We start from the raw sequence: 25,515 nt of genomic DNA on the forward strand, positions 1-25,515 counted from the left end.
TACATATATTAATATAATTTTAAACCATCGTACGATTAAATGTTTCAATATGAATAAGCAAACCCCGCTGGCGCCTCAATTTGGCTTTTTGAGTTATATAGTACAAAATCGATACGTAGTATTATCACAGGCATAGACACTGGAAAATGTAAATATATATCAATACAATTTAAAATTTCAATTGCAACAACCATAATTTCATATGTCAAGATCACCACGTTCACAACTAACAAACAATAACCCATGATTTTTTTAAATTTAAAAATAACACATGACAACGTACATACATAAAAATATAACTGTTAATACAACTGAATAACCAAAATATTTTAAATTGACATTCTAAATGAAAAATGTACATTGTCAAAAACCTTTGATGGGAGCAACCAGTCATTATTTTATCTACGGTACATTTGTTAAAGCTAGCATGACATTAAATGTCAAAAGGTTATGGAATTATTGCTTGGCTATAAATACTTTTGTGTGAATGTTCTTGAAATAAAATATAGGTAAAGGTAAATAGAAAATAAATAAGTGGGTAACTGCATCATTTACCCTGTTCTGAGTTTGCAGACTTAAATGTCGTAAAGTATTTCATTGCTCGGTCAAAATTAAGAAGGAGGCAGACAAAAAACAATTTGTCTCTCTTTTGAAACGGGGGTATTCTTTTCAATTACTTTTTCATACCACACATTTACCAAACTCCTATACTGGCGTATATAAAAACTGTGCTATCGGTGCATTTTTCAAATGAAAGAGTTACAGACATGGATCAGTTAACGAATGTTTAATATGGGTGAACTGTTGAACATATCCCTTCAAGTGAAAATTAATTGTACAAATCAAAATGTAAAAAAAAGATTATCATAACTGATTGAAAGCATTCACAAAAATGTACAAATGAAAAAAAAAACACAAAACAAAAACTAAATATCAAACAACATGTATAAATAAATTGCACATTAAAATATGAACTTGCTATAAGTCATTTGTAAAGGATTATCATAAAGCATATACATATTTTTCTAAATATCCACTGAAAGCTAAAAAAAGACATACCGTATACCGTATCTATAATTATTGTTAACATGATTTAAACTTTACTGTAAAATCATGTTAACAACAATTATAGAACAATAATTTTCCTAGCTATTAAACATATACTGAACATAATTTTGATAAAAAAAAAACTGCATTTTAAAAATGATTCATACTTATTGCACAATTATATGACAGTATCCAAGAGTATCATGTTAAACAGTTTTTTTCAAAATTACTAGGTCAAACTTTTCTTATCATATAAGAAACACAAATTAAAGCATATCATTTATGCTCTTAGTTCGAAATCATTAAAACGTAGCCATGATAAGAGGAAATTACAACACTTAGCAACAATATTTCCTCTACATTTCAAGACAATGACAACAAATCAATGAATTATATGTAAACTCTACATATAACCTAAGCCAGAGACATCAGAATCAAATTGGACATGACATACTAGAAAGTATCTGAGCAAAATAAAACCGAGAATGCTATATGCATCAAAAGTGTCTAATGAGATTATTTTAAAAATTTTCCTGTTCTGGGAAATTTAACTTTGAACTAAAAAAAATGTTAAAGTAAGGATATGCTAAATACATGTGGTAAAGATATAAATGTCATCTGTTACATGAACATTTGGATGAGATTCAATGTCAAAAAGTTTTATAGTTACATTTATAGATACTGATTAAAGAAACATTATTCAAATGTTCATAGATTAAAATTACATTGTAATAAATTAAATTTAAGAAAGTGATTACAAAATTATTAAAGTCCTCATATTCCCCTAAAACTGTATAACAAACAAGTTCCTTGATTTTCCCAAAGATAACAAATTTCAACAGCTTTTGCCTCTTCAAAAGAAACTTACACGCTGTTTTTAATAGACAAGTATACAGAGATCATACATACACCAAATTACCCTTTACAAGAGTATGGTACACAAGAATAAAATATACATTGTATTACCCTTTACAGGAGAACAAAAAGAACACAAGACATGAATGAAATGGATAACAATGCAAGCTCCTTGTCTGAAGTTGTATACCATCAGTCGTCTACATGCATCATTCCGAGTTCCTTTGTAGCCAGTGTTGGACGGTCTGTCCATTCTGCTCTAGCCACTGGATGTTCATCTGAATATTCTCTGAGGCTATTTGTACTGCTCGAGTTCCTGGCCCAGCATCGTGTTCTTTGAAAAATTGTTGCACCTGCATGTACAGGAAAGGTAAATTGCTATATGTACCTTTGGAAATTTCTGTTGTAGAACGATATTCTTATTAATAATTTTAAAGCCATGTGTGCCTCTTTGACATTGATATAATGAAACTTTTGTGCATTTAGTATGAATGATACTCATATTCGTACTTCTTGCTCCAAAAAGCATAGACAAACTAAAATTGTATTCATGAATGAAGGTGATATTCTGAGATTCTGAAATTCATACAATGTATGTATTTGCAGCAAAGCATACATTCCAATTTCTCACAGCTTTAAAATCTACAGGCAAAGGTTTGGGTAGGAAAATTAATATCTTAAATCATGAATCAAACAGAGCAACAGATACAGTGTAACAAGACAAAAGGGGCGAAATTTATCTTAGTAATTATATTTCATTAAAATAAAAAAAATTTAAGTCAAGAATTTTGTATAATGTATATGTTTCAGCAAGGCCCTACCTCTTCCAAGTCAAATGGAGTAGAAAATTCACTGGTACTATCCTTAATAATATCAGTCAGAGTAAAAGAAACATCTCCAAACCTGGAAAATAGACAAGAGGCCAAAAGACCTTAACGGTCACCTGAGTAGCATAGAACCCATACACAAACTTGTCGAGGAGTCTCATATATGCATTTAATTAGGTTTCATTCTGAAGTAGAAAAATAATAAATTCGTAATGACGACCGCCTCCCTGCCTGAAATCTTTCAAAAAGAACTAATATGAAACCTATAATTTTGGCAAAAAACTTAAAAATATGGTTTACAAAATCATGAATTCAGTTTTCCTTTCAGGTATAATGGAGTAAAGAGGATAATTTTTAAACATTATATGCATTAACACCTATACATCCATTTTGGCCCTGTCATATAGTCAAAACCCATATATATTCCAGGGGACATGAAATTTTAAATTTCAGTAGAGGACTTCCTGGTAAACATAATTATGAAGTCAGTTTTTCATATAGATGTGTGAAAATGTGAAAATGAGAAGATGTTTAAACATTATATGCATTAACACTATATTGCCATATTGCCCCTCCACCATGTCCTAAACCCGTGACCAAGGGGCCAATTTTGGTAGAGGGCTTCATGGACATCATAATAATGCATTTAGTTTTTAACAAATATATATGGGGGAGTAGAGAAGAAGATTTAATACATTTTAACTATATGGCTATATTGACCCCACCCTAGAGCCAGAACTCCTGACCCAGGGGCCATGAATTTCACAAATTTAGTAGAGGGCTTCATGAACATCATAACTATGCAACCAGTCTTTTCCTCACATATGTGGGAGTAGAGAAGAAGAGTTTTGAAAATTTGGCTTTTTTTGCATATTTGGCCCCACCTGTGGTGCCCCAGGGGTAGTAGAGCCATGAATTTCACATTTTAGATTCCTCTTACCAAAGAGATGCCTCAAACTAAAAATAGTAACAATAAGGCTTGTAGTTTTTAAGAAGATTTTTTGTGTAATTTTAAATCCTTAATATCATCAGTAAATAGTTTAAACATTCAGTATACAAATCTTTGCCAATAATCAGATGATAGAAATGGGGAAAATCTTACCATTTTCTTAATTTGGACCAGTTTCTTTGCACAAATCTCCATGCCAACAGCCTACCATCAACATTTCCTGAGACAAACTTTATGACAGTTGAAATATCTTGTTGTTTAATGATTTTATTGTCCAATGCGTACTGCAGATATCTTTTAAAATAAAAAAAACAGAAATATATACGATTTATTGAAATATGGTATTACTAAAATATTCTACAGACAGGTGCATGTTCTATTAATGAGATATGTTGAATAAAAGGAGATGAATAATCGTTTCAATATGAATATCTTGGATTAAACAAACTAGGTTAGAAATACTGTAAACCAATTATTATTCATATGCGAGAAACATTTGCGAGATTGGTGAGAGCCTCTCGTCACTTATATTTCTCACCACAAACTAGTCTTTGTTGTATGGGTTTAATATCAAAAGGAGTGTGGGAAAAGCATGGTCATAAAAAGTAGTCATCGCACACCAGTTCATCTCCGTTTAATCGCGAAATGCAGTTATTGCAAAAAAAAGTTGGTTTACAGTTTCTTATTGTTGAATGATTTTATTGTCCTAAGTCTACTTAATTCATTAGTATAAACTTCTACAATTAAAACATACATGCACAAGTGCATGTACTTGTTATGCAATAATTTTTATAAGAATTCTTTATAAGGTCTGTTGAATAAAAGTATAATGGTTTGGACTAGTAAATCTAAGGTTAGACTATTAAACTGTGTTAGAAATATTTTGAATGTCAAACACATCATCGAGATATTACACGTATATCATTTTGGTCAGTTTATAGTCAATCATGTTATGTAATGCCTGCATACATAGTGAAATGTAACTTAGTTTATTCTACTACAGAGTCAAGAAGGTTGCAAATGACCGATTTACCAGATGTTCTCATTTAAATAAAATTCTGCTACATATTTTTTGCTATTTGTATCATACTGTGAAAAGATTGGCCTATTACTAGGCTGATCATGCCTAAGTACCAGTAATAGTTTATAGTCAATCATGTTATGTACTGCCTGCATGTATTTTGAAATGTAGTTTACTTTATACTATTAAAGAGTCATGAAGGTTGCAAATTTGACCGATTTACCAGATGTTCTCATTTAAATCAAATTCTACATAATTTTTTGTTTCTTGCATCATACTATGAAAGGTTGGCCTATTACTAAACTAATCATATCTAAGCACTGGTATCATCATCAATTACATTTAATATTGTCTGCATTTCTTGCACATAATTTTACAGATAAATTATTCAAGTGCATAATACTTTCAGTGGCAGCTAGCTCTTTAAATACAGCTTATTTTATGGTCTTTATTCTGTAAACCACTGAACAGCATTTATATGTAGTAAATACTGTATGTACCTGCTAAGCAGAGAGTCGTCCCTAGACTTTGCCAAAGCTTTCATCAGTTGTGACCGCTTTGAAGGTACTAAAACAGTCAAGTACTGGCTCTTCACAAACGTCCACTCTTTTTCTGATCCATACATAATGCCTGCATCAAATATTCTGCCTTGTAATTCAGGATCAATACTGAAAAAGGAAAACAAAAACACTTTGTTAACATCCATCCAATAATCACCATTAAATCAAGAGCCTATTTTTTCTTCTTTTTTTTTTTTTGGAAAACAGGGTATGTACATTCTGTGGTATCATCGATATTTGTTGATTACCAATTTTTGTGTATCTTGTTGCTGAGTTTCTCCACAAAATAAAATGTTTATTGAAGTGCTATTATTTAAGATTTATTGTATTGATAGGATAATTAGGCATAAATTTAAATATTCTCGAATTTCAAACTGATTTTCACTAAATTCACAATTTAAAATTGATGCCCGGGAATATTAATGAAACCACAGCACTCCCTAGACTGGGTACATGTACTTACTTATCTGTGTTCTGCATCCACTGGTTAAAGCGATCTGTTGCCTCCTTCACTGTGTTTACATCTCCATACGATACAGCTACACTGATAAGCAAAGACTGAAGACGCCTGAAATAACAGCAAACCAATCAATCATTCATAAGGAGGATCTTTTCCAAGATTGATTATGTCATTCTGATGTAATTGAATAGTTGTTGTTTACATAAAAATCTCTAGTAGAGAGAGAAGTACGATCTTTCTGTAACCTAAAATACAAACTTAGAAAAGGCTTCCCCTGTAGTGATTTAAGGATCATCGGCACCCTGTGACGTTACTTCCTATGACAGTATGTCACAACATGGTAATCTCAACCCACTGTGAACCTAATTATATCGCCAAAAGTTGGCATTTATCTACACTGTGTATCTGCACTGTATGAAGTGCAATGGGTATAACAATGGTCTACTAAATTGCAGGTTCCGAGTTCAAATCCAGCAGGGAATTTGGTTTTGTTTTTGAGAATTATAAAAATTAATTTTTGAAAGTCAATATTTTCCTCAAAAATTGGCTTTTTTCTGCCATTTTCAAGTCAAGCGCATGTTAGAGTACCATATATCTAAGAATATAGAAGATAAGGGTTGCATGCACAACTTTTTCAAAAGGTTTGGAGGACCCTTATTAAAGTTACCAAAAGAAAATTTGACTCATCTGTAACAAAAAGACAGGGTATATCTGCTGTTGTAAATATAATGATGATAATGCATGTAATGCTTAATTATATTTTTTTCGCAGCAAGTCCTTCCTCACCTTGTAAGATAATCTCCCTCCTTTTTCCATCCCAATCGAGTCATTTGCTTTTTCATTAGTTTCAAAACATATTTCTGTAAGAAAATGACTGTCATCTAAGAAGGTAAAATGTCAACATGTTTCTGCTTTAAATCAAAATGTACTTCTTCTTACATACATGAATAATAATCAACAATCATTTTACAGTTTCATGGAAAGCTATGAATTTATCTATCATGTAATAGCCTTAATTCGATCAACTTGAATTAACACTGTGACATGGCAAGAATTCATGAACAACCTTGACCCTCTCACCTTGAAAATTGTGACCACATCCCTGTCATATATTCTTTGCTTTATGTAGGTCAGAGCTGATATGGCAGAACTCCAGGGTAGGAAGTCTTCCTCATTCTCAAGATATTTTGTCATTTCCAGTGGAATAGTGATGTTGAGAAGCCCAGATCTACAGAAAGCATTCAAAGAGGATAACAACACACAGGGGAGTAAGAAACTTTAGGTTGTCTGATTCCTCTGTGCTGTAGAATGTGCAACCATTTATCCTTGCCAAGAAAAGCAATGACTATGATTTTATCATCTTAAATCTTCACAAATTTAGATGTTAAGCAATTAGAAATACTGTGAGTACTCTTTTAATGTTTAACTTAAGCACTCTAAATCGACCATTATACAATACACAACTTTAGACTGTAGTTGGACTGTATGTACCAACCTGGAGAGTTCAAAGGCATCACTGATAAATCCTGCTCTATCCCCATCAGAGAAAACCTGAAAAAGATGATAATTTTTGCATGTACAGTATGATTGTTTGAATTATGATCACAAACTTAAGTTAACATTGCTTCTAATTGAACCACATAAAATCGTACACAAATATTTGAATACATGATACGATTACATGATTATGACCTTTATTCATATCAATGTCAAAGTCATAATACAGTTATAGCCCCTATATATCAGGGGCTAATTTAAACATGAGGCATAATACCTATAGCTAGGTATCCTTTGTGTCGTCTGTTTTGTAAACAAATTTTGTACAGCATTTTTTCATTGAAATATGGCTTAATTGACCGGGAAAACTACTGCAATGTCTTTTATTATGCACATACTTAGCATAACCATCGTTTAAAAGTGTAAACAAAATTTGATATAAAATTGTACTAAGCACGTTTGGATACACCAATACAGGTAAACCTGGCCAAATGCCCATTTAATAGAATAAAACAAATATTTACCTTATGGTTTTTCATCAGGTGTTGTGTTATTTTCTGCCAGGTGGACAAATCATAGTTCACTCTGTAGTATCCAGTGTTTCCATAGTTACCAATCACCAACTTATTACTGTCAACGTTTACAACAGCTAAAAAACAGTTACAAAAAACAATTCTAATAAAATTTATTGCTCAATTCAATTCTTAACAGATATTAAATAACAAATTTTTATAAAGTTGTAATTGATCATATACAGGTAGAGTTATGTTTATTAATGATAATGACAATTATCATTGTTTGAATATAAATCATATACCGTATATCAGGTTTTTTTCTGCGTATATCCAATTTCCGCTTTGTTCACGACGATTTCCAAATCGCAGAAAATAAATCAGCTAAATTTAATACAAAATTTTGTTTTTGTAAAATAGTTCTCTTATTCCTGATAAAGTAAACAGGTAAGTAAAAGAATGTGAACTGTGTTCAGTTAATTTAGTTAGAGGTAGAAATTGCGTGATCTGAGGACAGGCGCCAGATAATAGATTTGTAAGCTTCGTTGTTTATTTAATAATCCACTGACAAGCTTATTAAAACGGTCACTTTCCTTGTGTAAACCGATGTCTAATTATGCCTGAGCTATTGGTTAATGAAACGGTACATGATCTATTTATTTATGACTGTTTGCGTCTCTGAAAATAATGATCGGTAATTATTTCACATTAAGGAAAACATGTAAATGGATTCATTGTCTGAATTTTTCATTCAAAGAGCGACAATTTAGATACTTTTCCCCTCTTTCCTCACAGGTTTAAACAATCCTGAATTATATTTACAATGTGACTTTGAAATAGTGAAAATTTGATTCGCATAAATTTTAAATACCGTTCTAGGCTCTGATTCGCGGAAAAAACATGACGCGGAAAAAACCTGATATACTGCAATACAGGTACAGTATATGTATTAATGAGATAACGGAGCCATCATGAGATAAAGTCAAAAAATTTGTATTGTTTGCGTAGCGGTATTATTAAATCAAAAGACACTTAAAATGTTTAAATGATTTGTCTAAAAATGTATAATTTGCAAATATAAGATTTGAAATAAAGTTAGAAATTGCCATTAAAAGGTAAAATTATCATAAGCAATTAATCAAAGCATAACAATACCTTGTGTCATGTTGAGCCATACTTTGTTTTTTATAAAGTTACCTCCTTCTTCCATCTCACCATATACAAACGGCACATACCATTTGTAACTACAAAAAATAATACAAGTTACCACCTCAGATTATTCTGTTTTTTATTTTACATTTTCCAAAACAACAGCAGAAGACTCATCAAGACATGTTGGGTGTGGGAGGAAAACAAAGTAGAATAAAAATGATCTTGATAAAATCCTCTCTGATGCTCAAGCTATGATGATGATAAATAATAAATGCATATTGTTAACTTAGGATCTTTTATAATTATCTTTTTATTTTATAATGTCTAATAATACCCATATTTGATGATATTTGACTATACTATTAATGATACTTTAGCTATTTATTTGACAGGATATCTGATAAAACTAGATAATATACATGTACATGTACTAGCTATCTTACATGTATTATGATCACCTGATGATATCTGTACATGTCTGATAATATCCTATTAGTTGATGATACATGTATCTAACCATGTTTGATGATATCCTTCTTAAATAGAGACAGAAACTTGTTTAACATCTGACCATATCAAATAATATCATATTCTATGTTTATGATGATATCTCTGAATGTCTGATCATATCCTATTACTTTGATGATATCTGACAATATCTCATGATCTCATACCCATATGGAGACTGAAACTCCTCCTTTATGACTGAGTTTGGGAAGCTGAGGTAGCGGCTTTGAGAGAGGGTGACCCTTGATCCCTGTCTACTGATTGAGATGACAGGATATCCCATCTGCAGGGTCCAAGTGTCCATTACAGCCTTAACATCTATTTTCTGAGACGAAGACTGTTCAACAACAAAAACAAAAACAAGACAAAAGGTTATTTGTATTGGTCTAGTTACTTTCCTTGAATAAATAAATTTACTTTAACTCTAAAACTGCCTGTTTTTAACCTCCCCCCCCCTCCCCTCCCCCCCCCCAAAAAAAAATAATGAAAGAAATTGATGCCCACAAGTATCAATGAAATCACAGTATGCACAAAGGACATGACTAGTTGACTAGTTAATATTAGGGTACCTCTGATAAAGACTGCCACAAATCGGCAGTGACAGCATTACTGTAGCTGTACTTCCTAAGGTAGCTGCTGATGCCCTTGTTGAAATCTGCCTCTCCGAGAAAAGTCTTCAACATTCGAATGACAGAGGCTCCCTATCAAAATATAAGCTGTATGTTGTTTGACCCTCAAAAGAATAGGCAATGCATGTATCTGGATTATATGTGCATGTCAGATTACTTGTGATCTTGGGAGGTGTGATAAATCAAAATACAACATATACTTGTATCATACATTAAATGTACATTAAATATAGATTTTGACTGTGAGGCAAGGGCTGATGATGACATTGCCAATACAAAAGCTCTTAAGAAACATTTTAAGATTTTATGACTACTCATAAAACTGAAAAATATTAGTAAAAGACGAAGACTTGATTCAGACAAGCATTATAAGTAACTATCATTTTATTCAAAAGTATATACAAAGTGGTATAAAAATTTATTAAGGAAAATACTATCCTCTCATTATTTATACACTGTAAATTATACAACAGTACATGTACTTTTGAAAAATACATCATCCTTGATTATAATAGATTTAATCCACTAGTCTACATCAGTAAAACAGGAATGGAATTAAAGTACATATATTTTCTTATTAAAGGCTGATAAAAGTCAAAAGTTTTTGTTAATACACACATAATGGTCATGATGTTTATATAAATATGTCAGAAATATTTAGGAGTTAATATGTATGGTAAAATTAATTTATGGTGAAGAAAAAGTAGGACAAAGAAAGAGGGTAAACTTACAGGGTTACCTGAACTAAATGACCTATTTTTAAAAATGTTAAAAAAGAAAGCATCAATTCCCTATGTCACTTAATCATGAAAACACACAGTTTAAAAATTCAAATGGTTTTGCAGCAAAAATTGTACATGACATGTATTGATATCAGAGATTTAGAAACAATAGGAAACATGTTAAACAGAGCATACTTATCAATCTTGAAAGAAACAATTAAGTCAACACAGCTTGCGACAAATCTAGACCATTCGTCTTTGAAAGACAGAATCAACTCTGTCATTACACTAACCTTGAAGTAAGAAATGGAGTCAAAGAGGTCATTGATCTGGTCTGGGTTGTGGACAGGTGTGGCTATGGGGTGGGAACTCTTCACACTGTCATATGTTAGGGCTGGGGACAACGTCAGCTCAAAAAACTGCTGCTCCTGTTAAGGATGATTCAACAACATTTAGACTAGTTAATGAAATCTGAGGAATATTAAATACTTTTTCCAACCAAATAGTCAAAAGCATGCATTAATTCAAATCTGAATAATAATTGGTAATTAAATGCACAATCACTTCTTTATATACATGATATAGAGAGGGAAACACTATCTGACATTTTCATTTTGATCTCTGTAAAACAATTTAATGTATTTAAGGACAAAGTACTGAAAAAGTCATTATTTTTAAAAGGTTTTGTTTTTAATTTCTTCGCTGTTTCCAATCTTTTCTTTCCAAAAATTATTTAACAAACCTTCTGAATTACATTATCATTATTTACTTCTCTTCTCAATAAAAATGAGCCCTTTCATTCCTTTTAATGCAATCTGTTTTACCATTTTCCAGGTTTCATTGAGCGACTCTGTTCCTAGGTACTCCACGAATGTAGCAAAGCCTTCGTTCAGCCACAAGTCATCCCACCACTTCATAGTGACCAGGTTACCAAACCACTGCAAACACACCAACATATCAGTACAAAATATATGAAACTACATGTATCTAATACACAGATAACAGAATACCAGTAAATTGTATTAGCAAATCTTTCAATCAGCCACAAGTCATCCACCATAACCTAAAGGGGCATGGTCACGATTTTGGACAAATTCTATTTTTCTTGTTTATAATGCTTTAGTAATGCATTTCTAATGATCAACCAAAATTTGAGTGTCAGTCATAAAGTTATAAGCAAGATAAAGAGCTCACAATTCTTGGTTGTGCAAACAAGGCTCGTACGTACCACATTTTTCTTTACATTGGTTTGATATACCAGTAAAAAGTTATTTTTTAAGCTGATTTTTCTATCTGATGATTCGTTTTGAACATAAACAGCGTTTGTCACATTCATTAAGGTCTAGTTCATTATAATTCACTTTTGGCGTTAAAACTAGATGTGCCGTAACGCCAAAAATGCCACCACAGGAGACCAAAATTTCAAATGCCATGAGTTTAATATTTGTTAAATTGCAGAATAAGTTATAAATCCCTGAAAATTATACTCATTTTCTTTTAAGTTCAAGAGGCATAACTCTGTCAAAATTCATTGGACCAGAACTCAATTCAAACTTGATCTATATTTTCTTGTAAATAATCAACGTATGAAATATCAAATTTATATATATGCATCCCTTTGAAAGTTAGAGAGCGAAAACTGAGAATTTCTCTTTTTTTTCAAAGTTCAAGAGGCATAACTCTGTCAAAAATCATCAAACCAGAACCAAATTCAAACTTAACCTGTATATACATAAGGTACAGTACCAATCAGACCCAACCTAACAGAAAGTAAACCCCAGCTAAACCCTGGGTTTACTTTCTGGGTTTACTGCGGGTTTACTAGAGTGGACCCAAAGTAAACCGAAAGTAATTAACCAAGAGTGGGCACAGAGAATAAACCCAGTCAGAAATATGCCCCTGCAAGCAGAAGCTAAGTGTGTAATCAGAATATACAAGGGGCAGGAATTATTGGCAGTAGTATGGTAAGATAAAAGATGGGTCTGCTTCACAGTTGACCTCAAAAGCAATTTCCAAGTACACCCAAAGTAAACCCCGAGTAAACCCAAAGTAAACCCCGAGTGGACCCAAATTTTCAAAAAGTAAACCCAAAGTACACCCCAAAAGTAAACCCAGGGTTTAGTTAGGGTTTTTTCAGGTGTTAGGTTGGGCCTTATCGGTACTGTACATCCATATATCAAATTTGGGTTGTGCAACGGTTGTTGAGATAATGATCAGAAAGTGAATGATGACGGAATGACAAAAAGATGGAAGGATGGAGGGATGGAATGACAGAACGGGGTAACACATGTATATGCCCAAGCCATTTCATGGCTTGGGCATAAAAAAATTAAATGCATGCATCCAATTATCAAACATTATACATGTGTCTACCCGGATACTTGAAATACAACCCATACTGAATATCTTGTGATTTTGTACTCTAAATTCAAAAGTGTTAAGTATGGTACACTAAGTACTGTTTAGCAATCCCTCTGTTATAACAAAACTTCACAAGCTAGTCTATTGTTGTTTGTTGTTGTTTGTACCTGATGAGCGAGTTCATGGGCCACCACAATAGCTACCCACTCCTTGTCCCTTGTAGAGGAGTGTACGGGGTCATACAGCACTGCTGTCATTCTGTAAGTGATCAGGCCCCAGTTCTCCATAGCTCCAGATGAAAAGTCAGGAATAGCCACCAAGTCTGTTAATACCATATCCATTTGTAAGAGGGTTGAAGAATGTTAAAGTGGAAATTAGTACAGTTTACAGAAAATCAAGAAACAGCTATATCTGAAGATATTTAGTCCATCAAGTTATGACATAAAAACATATTCACTTTTATTCTTCTGCATTCAATTATCCCTGGCAGCAGTTAATGAATATACTTGTACATGAAGCAAGAGCTATTTTTAAAAATTTCAGCGACTACATATTCTTTACACACAAAAAACGTATGTATCCACCACTGCAATTAAGTCTAGCCATACCTTGTTTCGGAAGTGGATAAGGAATATCAAACAGCTTATTGTAGCAGTCCAGGACATTCACTGCTACTTGAAGGGCGTAGTGAGCCTGGCTGATCTGATCCTTTGGGGCCCATACAGTCACCTACGATCAAAATGTGACATAAACAGTCTCTGTCACATACAAAAAGAATGTGACAGTTACAGTCACCTATAATTAGTCTTTCAGAACTAGACAGATACATGTACAGTATATACAGTGACAGTTACCTTTACCTATCAAAATGTGACATCATGTTAACTCTCCCAACATTCAAACTACAACATATACGAGGGTTGTTAGAAAGTTCGTGGACAAGTTCGATTGTGAGCTGACTATTAGCATGATACCAACCAAACTTTTCATTTTTAATCTTGACGTATTTTCTATGAAATATGTAAAGATTTGTTGATTTTAAATGCACCTTAAAAAATATACAGATTAATTATTTTGATAATATATGCCTCACAGAGCATGTCAGTTTTTAAGTGTTTTATATTTTGTATGCATTTTTTCTTATTAAGAAAATGTACAGTTTAAGCGCATAAAAATAAACGATATTTCATATGAGATCACAATAAGTTATGAAGGTCATCTGTTAAAGTTTCAATTAAATTGAAGAATTTCTGACCGTTTAATCACCAAATATGGACTTCCAACATAGGAAAAATGAGTCATAAATGGTAGGGAACATAAATGGACACCTTGGAGCATCGGGTTGTCATTTTCTGTGCACACTGAAAAATCTCTGATGGAGACCAAAAGTTCTTTGATGCTGCTATTTTTATAGGACAAAGGTTTTCAATTGGAACCACAATTGGAATTGAATGTTTGAAAATGGAAATACATGTACTGATATCTTGAGCTCTTGCAGCACCGCGACCCCCCTAAAGCCTGGATCTTGCACCTATGGATTTTGCTTTATTTCCTTATCTGAAGTCGAAACTGCGTGGGCAGAGATTTTCAAACCTAAATGATCTATGATATGACACAAAAGACTTTATACAAAAATTTGACAACTAATGGTGGGAACATGCATTTTATAAATGGGTCAATGGCATGAAAAGTGAGTGAACTAAAAGGTGTTTACTTTGAAAAAGAGTGACAGGTTTAAATTGTCTTTCCGTAGTTTGACATCACATGACGTCATGGAAATATGAAATGGTGCTACATAAATCCAATTCATGCAAAATAAAAATCGCTGTATCTTTTGAAAACAACTTCAAAATCATATGAATTTTTGCACACTTATTTTCAATTGGTAGTCATTTAATAAAACATATATCATTCTACAAAGTACACAGTATTAAATTTTGCCGTAAATCACTTTGTCCGCGAACTATTCTAACAACCCTCGTACAGTTGCAAATATTCATTTACAATCAGAATGTTAATTCTGACATATTCTTTGCTCCCAAGTATTACAATATTTTTCCTGAATTTCTGTAGGTGGAGTTCTCCACAAAGTCCACAACACAGGAAATCAGGCTTATACAATGTACATGTATGACAAGACGACAAATACAACAGAACCAATTCTCTCTCTCTCTCTTTCTCTCTCTCTCTCTCTAACAAATGGGTAATGAGCTACATACACCCTGGCTGCTCACAATCTCATTGTACTGTACATATATTTAATGTTGTATAATGCTGTTTGAAAGGTTATAGATAATATTTTTGATGTACTTAGATGTAATCATCTAATATCAACAACCCAATATCTCATATTCCATTGTACTTACATTAGTACCAGCTTTGGTCTTATTTGTGATGGAATCAAAGTCACACACAATAAAGGCCACTAGATAGGTGCTCATCTTGACACTCTGCTGAAACTTGTCCAGCATTAGACCGTTGGTGGGGGTGGAGGATATGAGTGGCATGTTGAACAGGGCCTTATAGTCTTTGTCTCTCACAATGGACATGGAAAATTTGGCCTTCATAGCAGGTTCATCAAAACATGGGAATGCTTGGCGAGCGGCTGTGGGCTCAAACTGCGTGGAGGCAAGATATCTGGAAAATTATAAAGATAAAAGAACTTTAACTTTTGAAAAATTATAAGTACTTTGCATTTGGTTATGTGTATTAACATTGATGGAAGGACTTTGTCTGTGAAATATGATAGTTGTGATGTTATGATGTCTTTATAATACACTCTTGAACAGGAAATACAATACACAATGACTACTTTAATTGTTTATAGTCCCTACACTTTGTACTAGTAATGATAAGTGGTCATACCATTCTACAATTTTGTGATACATTATATATTGTTCACAAATACATTTCCCATATATACAGATATATGTATTCAAAAGTAAAGTGTAATACTATAACGAGTTAGGTTTTTTTTATGATCGAGTGATGATGATACATATTGTACCATTATCATTATTGCACTGGTAGTCTTGAAAAAAATAATGCCTGCCAAATAAAAAAGTGTACAATTATAAATCTTTATGAAAACCAATTCAACCCTTTATATAAATATATTGCTTTTCTATATTCTATCCTTAATGTCTTAGTTACTACAATAACTTAACTAGTGTAAAATACGTTTTGATTTGGATCAAAAACTATACTGCTTAACTTTCTCTGGTGTATTCGCTTCAATTCTGGGTCATGCATGCAGGCAGTACACATTTTACTGAGAAAAGTCAGTGAATCGATCGATCATTATGTAGAACTGTCACAGTTTTATAAGCCATTTAAGAGAATAGCTCTATAAAATTTAATGAAGATTTTCAAAGAATTTAATGCCATTCTGAATTACTTTAATTGTATAACCAGATTTTTAAGATTATATGCTAATTTTTACAAAAAAAAATCTCTTAACAAATGCAGTTAACTGCAAAATAATTGTGTGTCAAACTTGTTATTCACACTTAAATTTTTATACATTTACAATGTATCATCAAGTTTCGTTAAACTACACCGTTACGCTTTGTTGACCTCTATTGATTCCAAGTAAGCATCTTGTTCAGTTAAGGAACATCGTATCGCTGTGGCAACATATTTTCCTTTTCTTTGTTTGTATAAGAGTACGACAGATGATAAAATCACAATCTTACACTTAGTGAGAATTCATATATCGATTCAGATAAATTTATTATTACATCCTTTAAAAAAAAGTATCCTTTTGATATATGCATGCAGTAACTGTATTACAAACCTTATGACTTGATGGCTATCTGTATATGTACCAAGGTAGAAGCCTGATAACTTTTTGATCAATTTCCCCTCAAAGTGCATTTTTATGAGTATTTTGTCCCCAGAAGAAACACTTGACTCTAATTTCAGGTAGATCTGCTCGTTTTTTGTGTACTCCAACTGTTTGGTTATTTTCTTTTCGTCATTGTCCGGTAGGGTTTTCACTGACACTTGTGTGACAACTAAATCTGTGGAATGTAAAACTACAAAGTCTGTTTTCTCTAAGACTTGGCACTTAATTGTCACATCCCCTGAAAACTTTTTTTGAGTAAGATTAGGATGGAGATAAATATCATATTCCACGGGAGAAATTGAAGGTGGGAGTCTAATATTCCTCCATGGGAACTTTTCACCATTTGTGGCAATGTAATCTTCAACTGGTGCAGCGTTTGGGGTCACTGATTCTGTAGTTTGACCATCACAGGTTCTGGAACCTGATCTTGCAAATGCAGCAATTAGAGCCACCAGGAGGATGAAAATTCCCATCCCTACTATTATGGCTGTTGCCTTTCCTTTAGTGCATATTAACTGTCGACATCTTTGTGGGAGGGAAGGCTCATATAATGACTTCCTGTTCAAAGTATCACCTGCATGCCCAAAAAAAAGAGATCATGAAAGCTTACAAAATACACGTTCTGTTATTGACAACTCCAGTGAAGGAACAATGTACAACACATGTATATGTGACAGGTTATGACCAACAGTAATGATTTTTTAAATTTATTTATTTGCATCGATAAGCTGACAAAATGCTGATGCTAACCAAGTAAAAACATCAGGTTCTGTTCAATAAAGTTAGAAATGAAATGTGATCATTATCCATGTAAATTATACATGTAGTTTATGTTGACTCCCCAACTTAATATGTTTTCATTTTACAGTGTCTCTGTGTATGATAACATTATGAATTGATTTTGTAATGTATAGTCCAATATGGTCTTCACCGATGACTATTCTAATAAATATATTTAATTGTACAACTGCTGAAAATTATATAAGTATATCATTAGGTGATCAAACACAGTGGTGCTTGATCAAATCAATCATAAAGCCTTTTATGCTTTATTGGATTTGATCAACTCTATCCATATTTTATTACCCTATAATACTCAAAGATTCCTTATTCCTAAAATAATACATAAACATTGGTATAAAATTTGAAAACTTGTTTTAGATATATGATCTTACAGACTAAGGATTATTCATTTGTTAAACATTAAACAATGTATTGTGTCTAGTAAAATATACTAATTGCTGTAATGTATATGTAATACATTTTCAGAGGTAAAAAAACCGTAAATGTAATTGTGTGCATGCAGAATATGCATTTCGGTCATGTTACGTGAAAAGTAGAGAATGACACTGTAAACATTGGAAATATGTGGCCCTGTATGCACTCATTCCTTCCATTTAATTATTTTTTAAATTATAATTTGTCTAGAAAGTCATTCCACTTGCCTGTTAAAAAAAATAGTTCTTGTATAATACAGAATAAAAATGTAATGTCCAGTAGATTCATACTTCACGTTATTCTTTTGGCAGAATAAAATAATGCGAGTTAACATCAAACAGAACGTTAAATTAATTTCAGAAATATAAAATTATCTTTGATTTCTTTCCCTTTCAATTCTTAAGCAATGTATTTAAAACATTGAATAACGCCTATGATGAACTACTGAGCACGATGCTGCGCCGGTACAGGCATTAGACCACGTACTATTGATCCCCAGTGAACATCTGTTGTGTGGATCAAATTTCATTTTGACAGATGGTGAAAGCTTTTAACAACTGCATTGACATCTATTTTACACAAAAGGTGAACATATTGCACTTTCCTTACATTCAATACCGTGCATAGTCTAAAAAGTGGTGTCTCTATTACTTGAGATTGTGCCTAAGGTGTAAAGTCACTTTGTTAATGCATAGGCCTACATAATTCAGTCATTTAATATATAATGCATTTATGAAACAGTAATGTATATACAAACCTGGGAGGAATGACACATCTTCTATATCGTCTGCCATCTTTTAAAAGTCGACACAGTTATGAATCTATACAAGTCAGTCAAGTGTCAATGTTTTTAACATTTTAACAGGAAGTTGATTTGTTTACAATTTATTGGGGGGGGGGGGGGGTTACAGTAATTCGTGCGTCTCTTGTTTCGTTTGATGAGAGAGAGAGAGAGAGAGAGAGAGAGAGAGAGAGAGAGAGAGAGAGATTTGTATGATTATCACAAAAATATGCGATAAGCTGTATACTGTATATGGTACTTAACATGCTTAAATTGTTTGTCTCTTCGCTATTTTGTTTTGAACTGTGATGTTTGGGTTTTGTTTTGTTTTTGTTTTTTTTTTTTTTTGGGGGGGGGGGGGTCGTTCTGTTTTTCATTTCATTTCTAAATACCAGGGACATATCACATGAACATACAGTAGTTTATATTTTATACACATATGTAAACAATGCCCATACCCCCCCCCCTCTCTCTCTCTCTCTCTCTCTCTCTCTCTCTCTCTCTCTCTCTCCCAAAATTTATTTCAGTACATAAGGACTGCAAAGTATAACGTTATGTTGTGAAAGTGAAAAATTCATTTTAAAAAAATCGAATAAGAAGGGCCGAATTGTTTGTTGATCTCTCAATTTAATAAATGCACATTTATAAAAAAAAAAATATATTTATCTCAGTTTAAAAAAAAATTATGACACCGAAATCAAGAAAAAGTGATGCCATGGCCCGGGAAGGTGAAGCCGGACAGAAAAAAAATCATTTTTGTTTATAGTTTCATCCATTTGTATCTTTTAAAAACCATTTAAAGGGACTTGGACACGATTTGAGCTCAAAATTTTCAAAATTTAATTTTTCAATTTTTATGTCTAGAATTGTTAATATGGATGTTTTCAATGCTTTGACAAAATTTGAGAGTCATATATCGTGTTACAAGCGAGTTACAGAGGGTAGAATTCTTTGTGTTGTAAACAAAGCTCGAGTCCTGTTAATGTTTACATATTTGTTGTATTGGTATATTGTTGTATAAGTTTTAATCTAATGTTGTTGTTTGTTGTGATAAAATTATTTATGAACCCACTGAATCAGTCTATCTTGTTTCCACAAGTTATTTTGATAAAGAAATGGCAATTTCTTTGCTTTACTGTATCAGTTTGTAAACAAATATAACTTAGACTCGAGCTTTGTTTACATAACAACGACTTCTTTCCTTTGTATTTTGCTTGTAAAATGACTTCTTACATTCATATTTTGGTGAATCATTCAAAATACAAAAGTAAACAATTGTATATATAGAAATCAAAAATCAGATTTTCATCTGAAACCGTGTCCAGGTCCCTTTTAAAAATCATATATATTATCTTTGAAAATTTTAAGTTAGATATGTTAAGTTTGAAAGACTGAGTGACAGATAAAAGAGGGACAGAAGTCATTAATGACAAACACTACATAATTGTACATGTACAGTGTATATATATGCCTCGGTGGAGAGGCATACGATTGTGGAGTTTAACATGGACCATAAAACACATCTTCGCTAGCCAAGGGGTTTCGGTCCACTCCGCTCTCCTTAATAAAATGGTGAGCGAAGTGGACTGAAAACACTTGGCTAGCGAAGATAATTAAACACGATTTGAGCCATCTTCGCTAGCCAATGGTTTTCGGTCCACTTTGCATCCCATAAGCGGAGCAGGGTGGACCGAAAACCCTTGGCTAGCGAATTATGGGGAGCAGAGTGGACCGAAAACCCTTGGCTTGCGAAGATGGATTTGAGCTTGAAAGGTTTTTAATTTTGGGTTTTTCCCGGTTTTGTATCTAGAACAGTCAAGTTGAGCATATCTAATACTTGACAAAAAGTTTGAAATTCCCAAGTATACCCCTCTAGACATAAAAAATGAAAACAAAAAAATTTAAGACTTTGCCTGAGTTCAAATCGTTGAAGTCCCTTAAGTTTATTTTTTAATTTTCTTATTTCTTCAAGTTTTACAGCTTATCAGTACAACAAATGTATAACATGAGGTGGTACGGCAGTGGTAGTATAGTACATTAACATGAGAAGTTGTCCATGTACATGTAGTAGTACAAAGAAAAACATACTCAGTTTACTACTATATATAGACACATACTTTGAATCTACACTTTATCAGGATGCTTAAATACATGAGTTTCAGCTTTCATGGCTTATTCGTGTCGTAGAAGAAGATTTTTAAAGATTTACTCCAGACCTATTCCTATGTTAAAATTCGACCCCCATTGTTGCCCTACCCTTCCTCCGGGGGTCATGATTTTCACAACGTTGAATATACACTACTTGAGGATGCTTCAACATAAGTTCCAGTTTTCCCGACTGATAAGTTTCTGAGAAGAAGATTTTTAAGAATTTTCTTTATATATTCCTATGTAGAAGTTCGACCCCCCACTTGTGACCCAATCCTACCCCCAAAACTTTGAATCTACACTACATGAGAATGCATCCAAACAAATATCATCTTTCCTGGCTGATTCTTTATTGAGAAGGAGACTTAAAAAGATTTATTCTATACATTTCTATGTAAAAGTTTTACCCCCATTGTGACCCGAACCTACCTCCTGGAGTAAATGATTTTCACAACTTTTAATCCACACAACCTAAAGATGTTTTCCCACAAGTTTCAGCTTTCTTGGCTAACTAGTTTCTGAGAAGAAGATTTTTAAAATTTACCTTATATATACATGTACATGTATTCCTATGTAAAAATTCTACCCCCATTATAGTCCCACCCTACCCCCAGAAGTCATGATTTTCACAATTTTGTATTTACAACCTGAGGATGTTTCTACATAAGTTTCTGTTTTTCTGGCTAAATGGTTCTTGAGATGAAGATTTTGAAAAATGTTTAATAATTCTTAATTATCTCCCCTTGAAAGAAAAGGCATGGTCCTTATTTTTTTTTACAACTTTGATTTGGTTGAAATAGGCCAAGTATTATGGAGAAGATGTTGAAAAAGTGAAAAGTTTACAGACGGACTGACAGTCAGACGTGCTGACAGAGGACATACAAAATGTGATCAGAAAAGCTCACCTGAGCTGCATAATCTGAAGCTTTCAATTCAGTAGGCATGTTCACGAAAGTTTCTTAAGATATGACCTAAGTGTGTTCCTAAGGTATGACTTAGGAAAAAAGTAAGGAACATCCTAAGATCAACCTAGGACACGTCTTAAGATGTAGCTCGACGGTAACTTAGGAACATCTTAAGTCATCCTAACCTTCTACAACCATTCTTTTTTTCACATTTATACACACAAATCTAATTTGAGAGACTTTTGCAGTTGTTAACAAAAAAAGGCCTAAAACTAGTAATTTTAACGTATACATTTTTGAAAAATTACATTTACTTAAATATATATCAGTGAACAATAACAACTTAGTTAAAAATACAAAAAAACAAAAGCAAAAAAAAAAAACAAACAAACAAACAAGATGAAACAAAAATAAAAAATTAAACAGCATCCCAGAAATCCAAATTACTGCTTTTTTCGATTAAAATATTTTCAGGACAGAGTTGGCTTACAAGCAAGTAATTATTTAAACAACACGTGTCCATTCTTTGAGTGTAAATTAACATTTGATAATCTTGTCATTCAAATATTTGTTAAACATAAAGGTGAGCTTTTTATAGAATTTAACGTTACATGTAGAAACACAACCATTTTCCCTTTAATCTGCTATATATAGAATACACGATAGTGGATAAGAAATAAGTTGTAATATGATTCATCATTACGATTTTTTTCAAAGCCTTAAGATTATTTTCAGAATGAAGTGAGAAAAATTCGAATGATCACGCATGGCTTATATAAACCGATGTTTTACTTTTTAGCTGAAGAAATTTGAATAATCTTATAAAAAAGTAGTCAAAACAATGAAAGTAACTTACTTAGTGTACATTGTAGATATAAAAAATAAGCCAATAATTTTCATTTGTCAAACAGTGACAATATTTGCGGAAAAAATATTTGCTTAATTTGTTAGCCACCAGGCAAGCATGTAGCAACCGGGACACCGGGGGGGGGGGGGGGGGGGGTTTAAGGGTCACTCTCAAATTTATATTGATAAAATGAACGTACATGATAGAATAAATAACTATGCCCCCCCCCCCCTTCCAGGATTAGGAACTAATTGTTTGTCGGAAATGCTGGAACTGTAGAAAATATTGCTTTATTCTACCGGTCTTAAGAAAAAGCTTCACAACAGCCCCAATATCCCCCAAAACGTTATTTTATAGCCTTAGGATGGTCTTAGGACAAGGTAATTGATGTCCTAAAGTTAGGACAAAGTTATGGCGGTTCCTAAATTTAGGAGAACTTCGAGAAACAGACTTAAGACTAAGACGTATCCTATAATGTACTTAGGACGAACCATAGTCCTATGATACCTTCGTGAACATGCCTGCAGGTGAGCTAATAACAATGAAATTTCTCTCCAGCACAAGTCCGGGAATGTGGAAGAAATCTATTTTCTCTATTTGTGTTATTTTATCTTACAGTTTCAATTATTAGCCAGGCGATGTAGTTTTGTTATATATTTCTGTAATTTACTGAGAATAGGTTTCCTTATATATATAGCATTGAAGATGTATTCCATCGATGAGATATTGATAAAAAGAACAGGGTTTTTGTTTTTTTTAATTCTGCATTTACAAAATATCTTGTTTTGCCTGATCAAAAATTATTTGTTTTACAATTTGTAAAATTCTTTTGTTTATTTGTTGATGAATCCATATACATCGACAAAGCCGAGGTCCATAAGGATTTTCTTTACATCGAAAACCCAATCTTTACATCCGCGTTCTTCACTATTGATATAAATAACTTCGTAGCAATGTCAAATATTATATTTGTCACTAATTAGGACATTTTGCAAAAACTTAATAATTTAAAACATTCTATGATGTACAAGAGGTACATGTACACGCCCCAACTGCAATTCAGCATGCAAGTAAGCAGTATTTGTACTTTTCTTACTCCGAGAACTTGTTTGCAAGAGTCTGTATGAGGTTTCTCGATATTGCATCCTTTATTATTTTCCCATATTTCTGAACAATAATTAACAATTCCGCCAATAAAACAATCAAAAAGCGACAGTAAAGATTCTAGATATATATTAAACGACATTCCCCGTATTTTTTTTTCTAAATATAAGTGTAAACAATGCTTTTCTGCCTTAATTGTTTTGACAATTCAAAAGTTGAAAAGATTCATAAGTATAGACGAATTGATTTACAATTTCTAAAATATACTTTATCAATTCCCATAGGAGACGATTTGGCTGTTTCTTTTATCTAACGTACTGATATGTTCATTAATTAACAGTAATTTAGTGAATTAAACTTACTTTTACAATCAATTTATTAATTTGTTAAAAGAAAGATGTAAATATAATACAATAAAATGCTTTCTATGATGTTTAATGCGGACTATAAAGGTAGCGATCATTGCAGAAACAAATAACATAACCCGCGTTAGCGGGTTATGTATTTTTTCTGCAATGTCGCCATCTTCGTACTACGCAAGAATGATAAATCACGTACAAAGAAAACATTTTATTGTTTAAATATATAGGCTTTACCATACCTCATATAAATTCAGAAACGGCAAGTAAAATTTTTTCAAAAAAACCTTTTTTCTTTCCATCCTTTCTTAAATATATGTATAGAATGAGAATGAACACGTATATCATAAGGCTCAGTGGTCATGGGCGTTAGACCAGTAACCGAAAGGTCAGGGCACTGGTTCAAACCCCGCTGAGGTCACTTGTTGTGTGTTGACATGATTTTCACAACGTTAGACAAGGCACTTATCTACATTGTCTCGGTTCACCCAGCTGAAATTTGGTACCGGCTAACGCTGGCGCTTATCCTGCAATGGACTGGTGTCCCATTCAGGAGGAGTCAATGACTCTCATCCGCTTAGCACCACGGAAAGCATCGGCCTTATGCGCCTTCATGGCACGGAGAAGGGTTTAACTCAACTAATATCATATGGTATACTCATAGATGATCAAGTTCACGTTTGACCTTGACATTTTTTCCAATTATATTTTAAGCAGTTTAAACCAAACGAAAGTTATATTTACAAAAAACATGTATATATATTTCTATAAGCTTAGCCACCCCCCCCCCCCCCCAACACTTATTTGGCAAAGTTAGACCCAACCCATTAAGCACATAGCATCCGGGATGAGCCAGCCCCCCCCCCCCCCCCCCATCCCAACATACACTTTTTCTCGCAGCAAAAGTGAAAATTGGACCCCCCCCCCCCACACACACACACGGATTAGAAAAGTGATTTTCGGAATTTTTTTTGGTAGGTATGATTTTTTAAAGATTTGTTTTTGGAGTTATACACATGTATATAGGTATACCCCCCCCCCCCCCCCCCATGGATTAGGATTTTCATGGTTTTGGGAAATAGTTTTTTTTGCTTGTCAAGATTTGTGATGATTAGTCTAACCCCCTCCCCCCCCACCCCCCCTCCCCCCCCCCCCCCCCCCCCCCCGCCGATACACACACACACTTTCAATTTGCTTCTGATGCCAC

At 33.1% G+C, this 25,515-nt stretch overlaps 1 protein-coding gene across 1 annotated transcript; it reads right to left on the minus strand.

Annotated features, from left to right (window-relative positions):
* Positions 1 to 237: 237 nt before the first annotated feature.
* Positions 238 to 19,055, minus strand: LOC128177085 (glutamyl aminopeptidase-like). The gene is made up of 19 exons (XM_052843621.1): positions 18,922 to 19,055; positions 16,896 to 17,520; positions 15,466 to 15,736; positions 13,708 to 13,828; positions 13,267 to 13,421; positions 11,563 to 11,676; positions 11,032 to 11,166; positions 9,957 to 10,088; positions 9,555 to 9,724; positions 8,884 to 8,972; positions 7,741 to 7,865; positions 7,215 to 7,270; positions 6,800 to 6,947; positions 6,506 to 6,579; positions 5,723 to 5,827; positions 5,200 to 5,367; positions 3,832 to 3,972; positions 2,724 to 2,805; positions 238 to 2,255 (listed from the first exon to the last, which is right to left on the minus strand). Exons 1-19 carry the CDS (start codon positions 18,956 to 18,958, stop codon positions 2,112 to 2,114), a joined length of 2,892 nt encoding a protein of 963 aa, XP_052699581.1. The 5' UTR covers positions 18,959 to 19,055; the 3' UTR covers positions 238 to 2,111.
* Positions 19,056 to 25,515: the final 6,460 nt, after the last annotated feature.

The sequence above is a fragment of the Crassostrea angulata genome, chromosome 3 (assembly GCF_025612915.1).
Source record: "Crassostrea angulata isolate pt1a10 chromosome 3, ASM2561291v2, whole genome shotgun sequence".
In the NCBI taxonomy this organism is placed as follows: domain Eukaryota; kingdom Metazoa; phylum Mollusca; class Bivalvia; order Ostreida; family Ostreidae; genus Magallana; species Magallana angulata.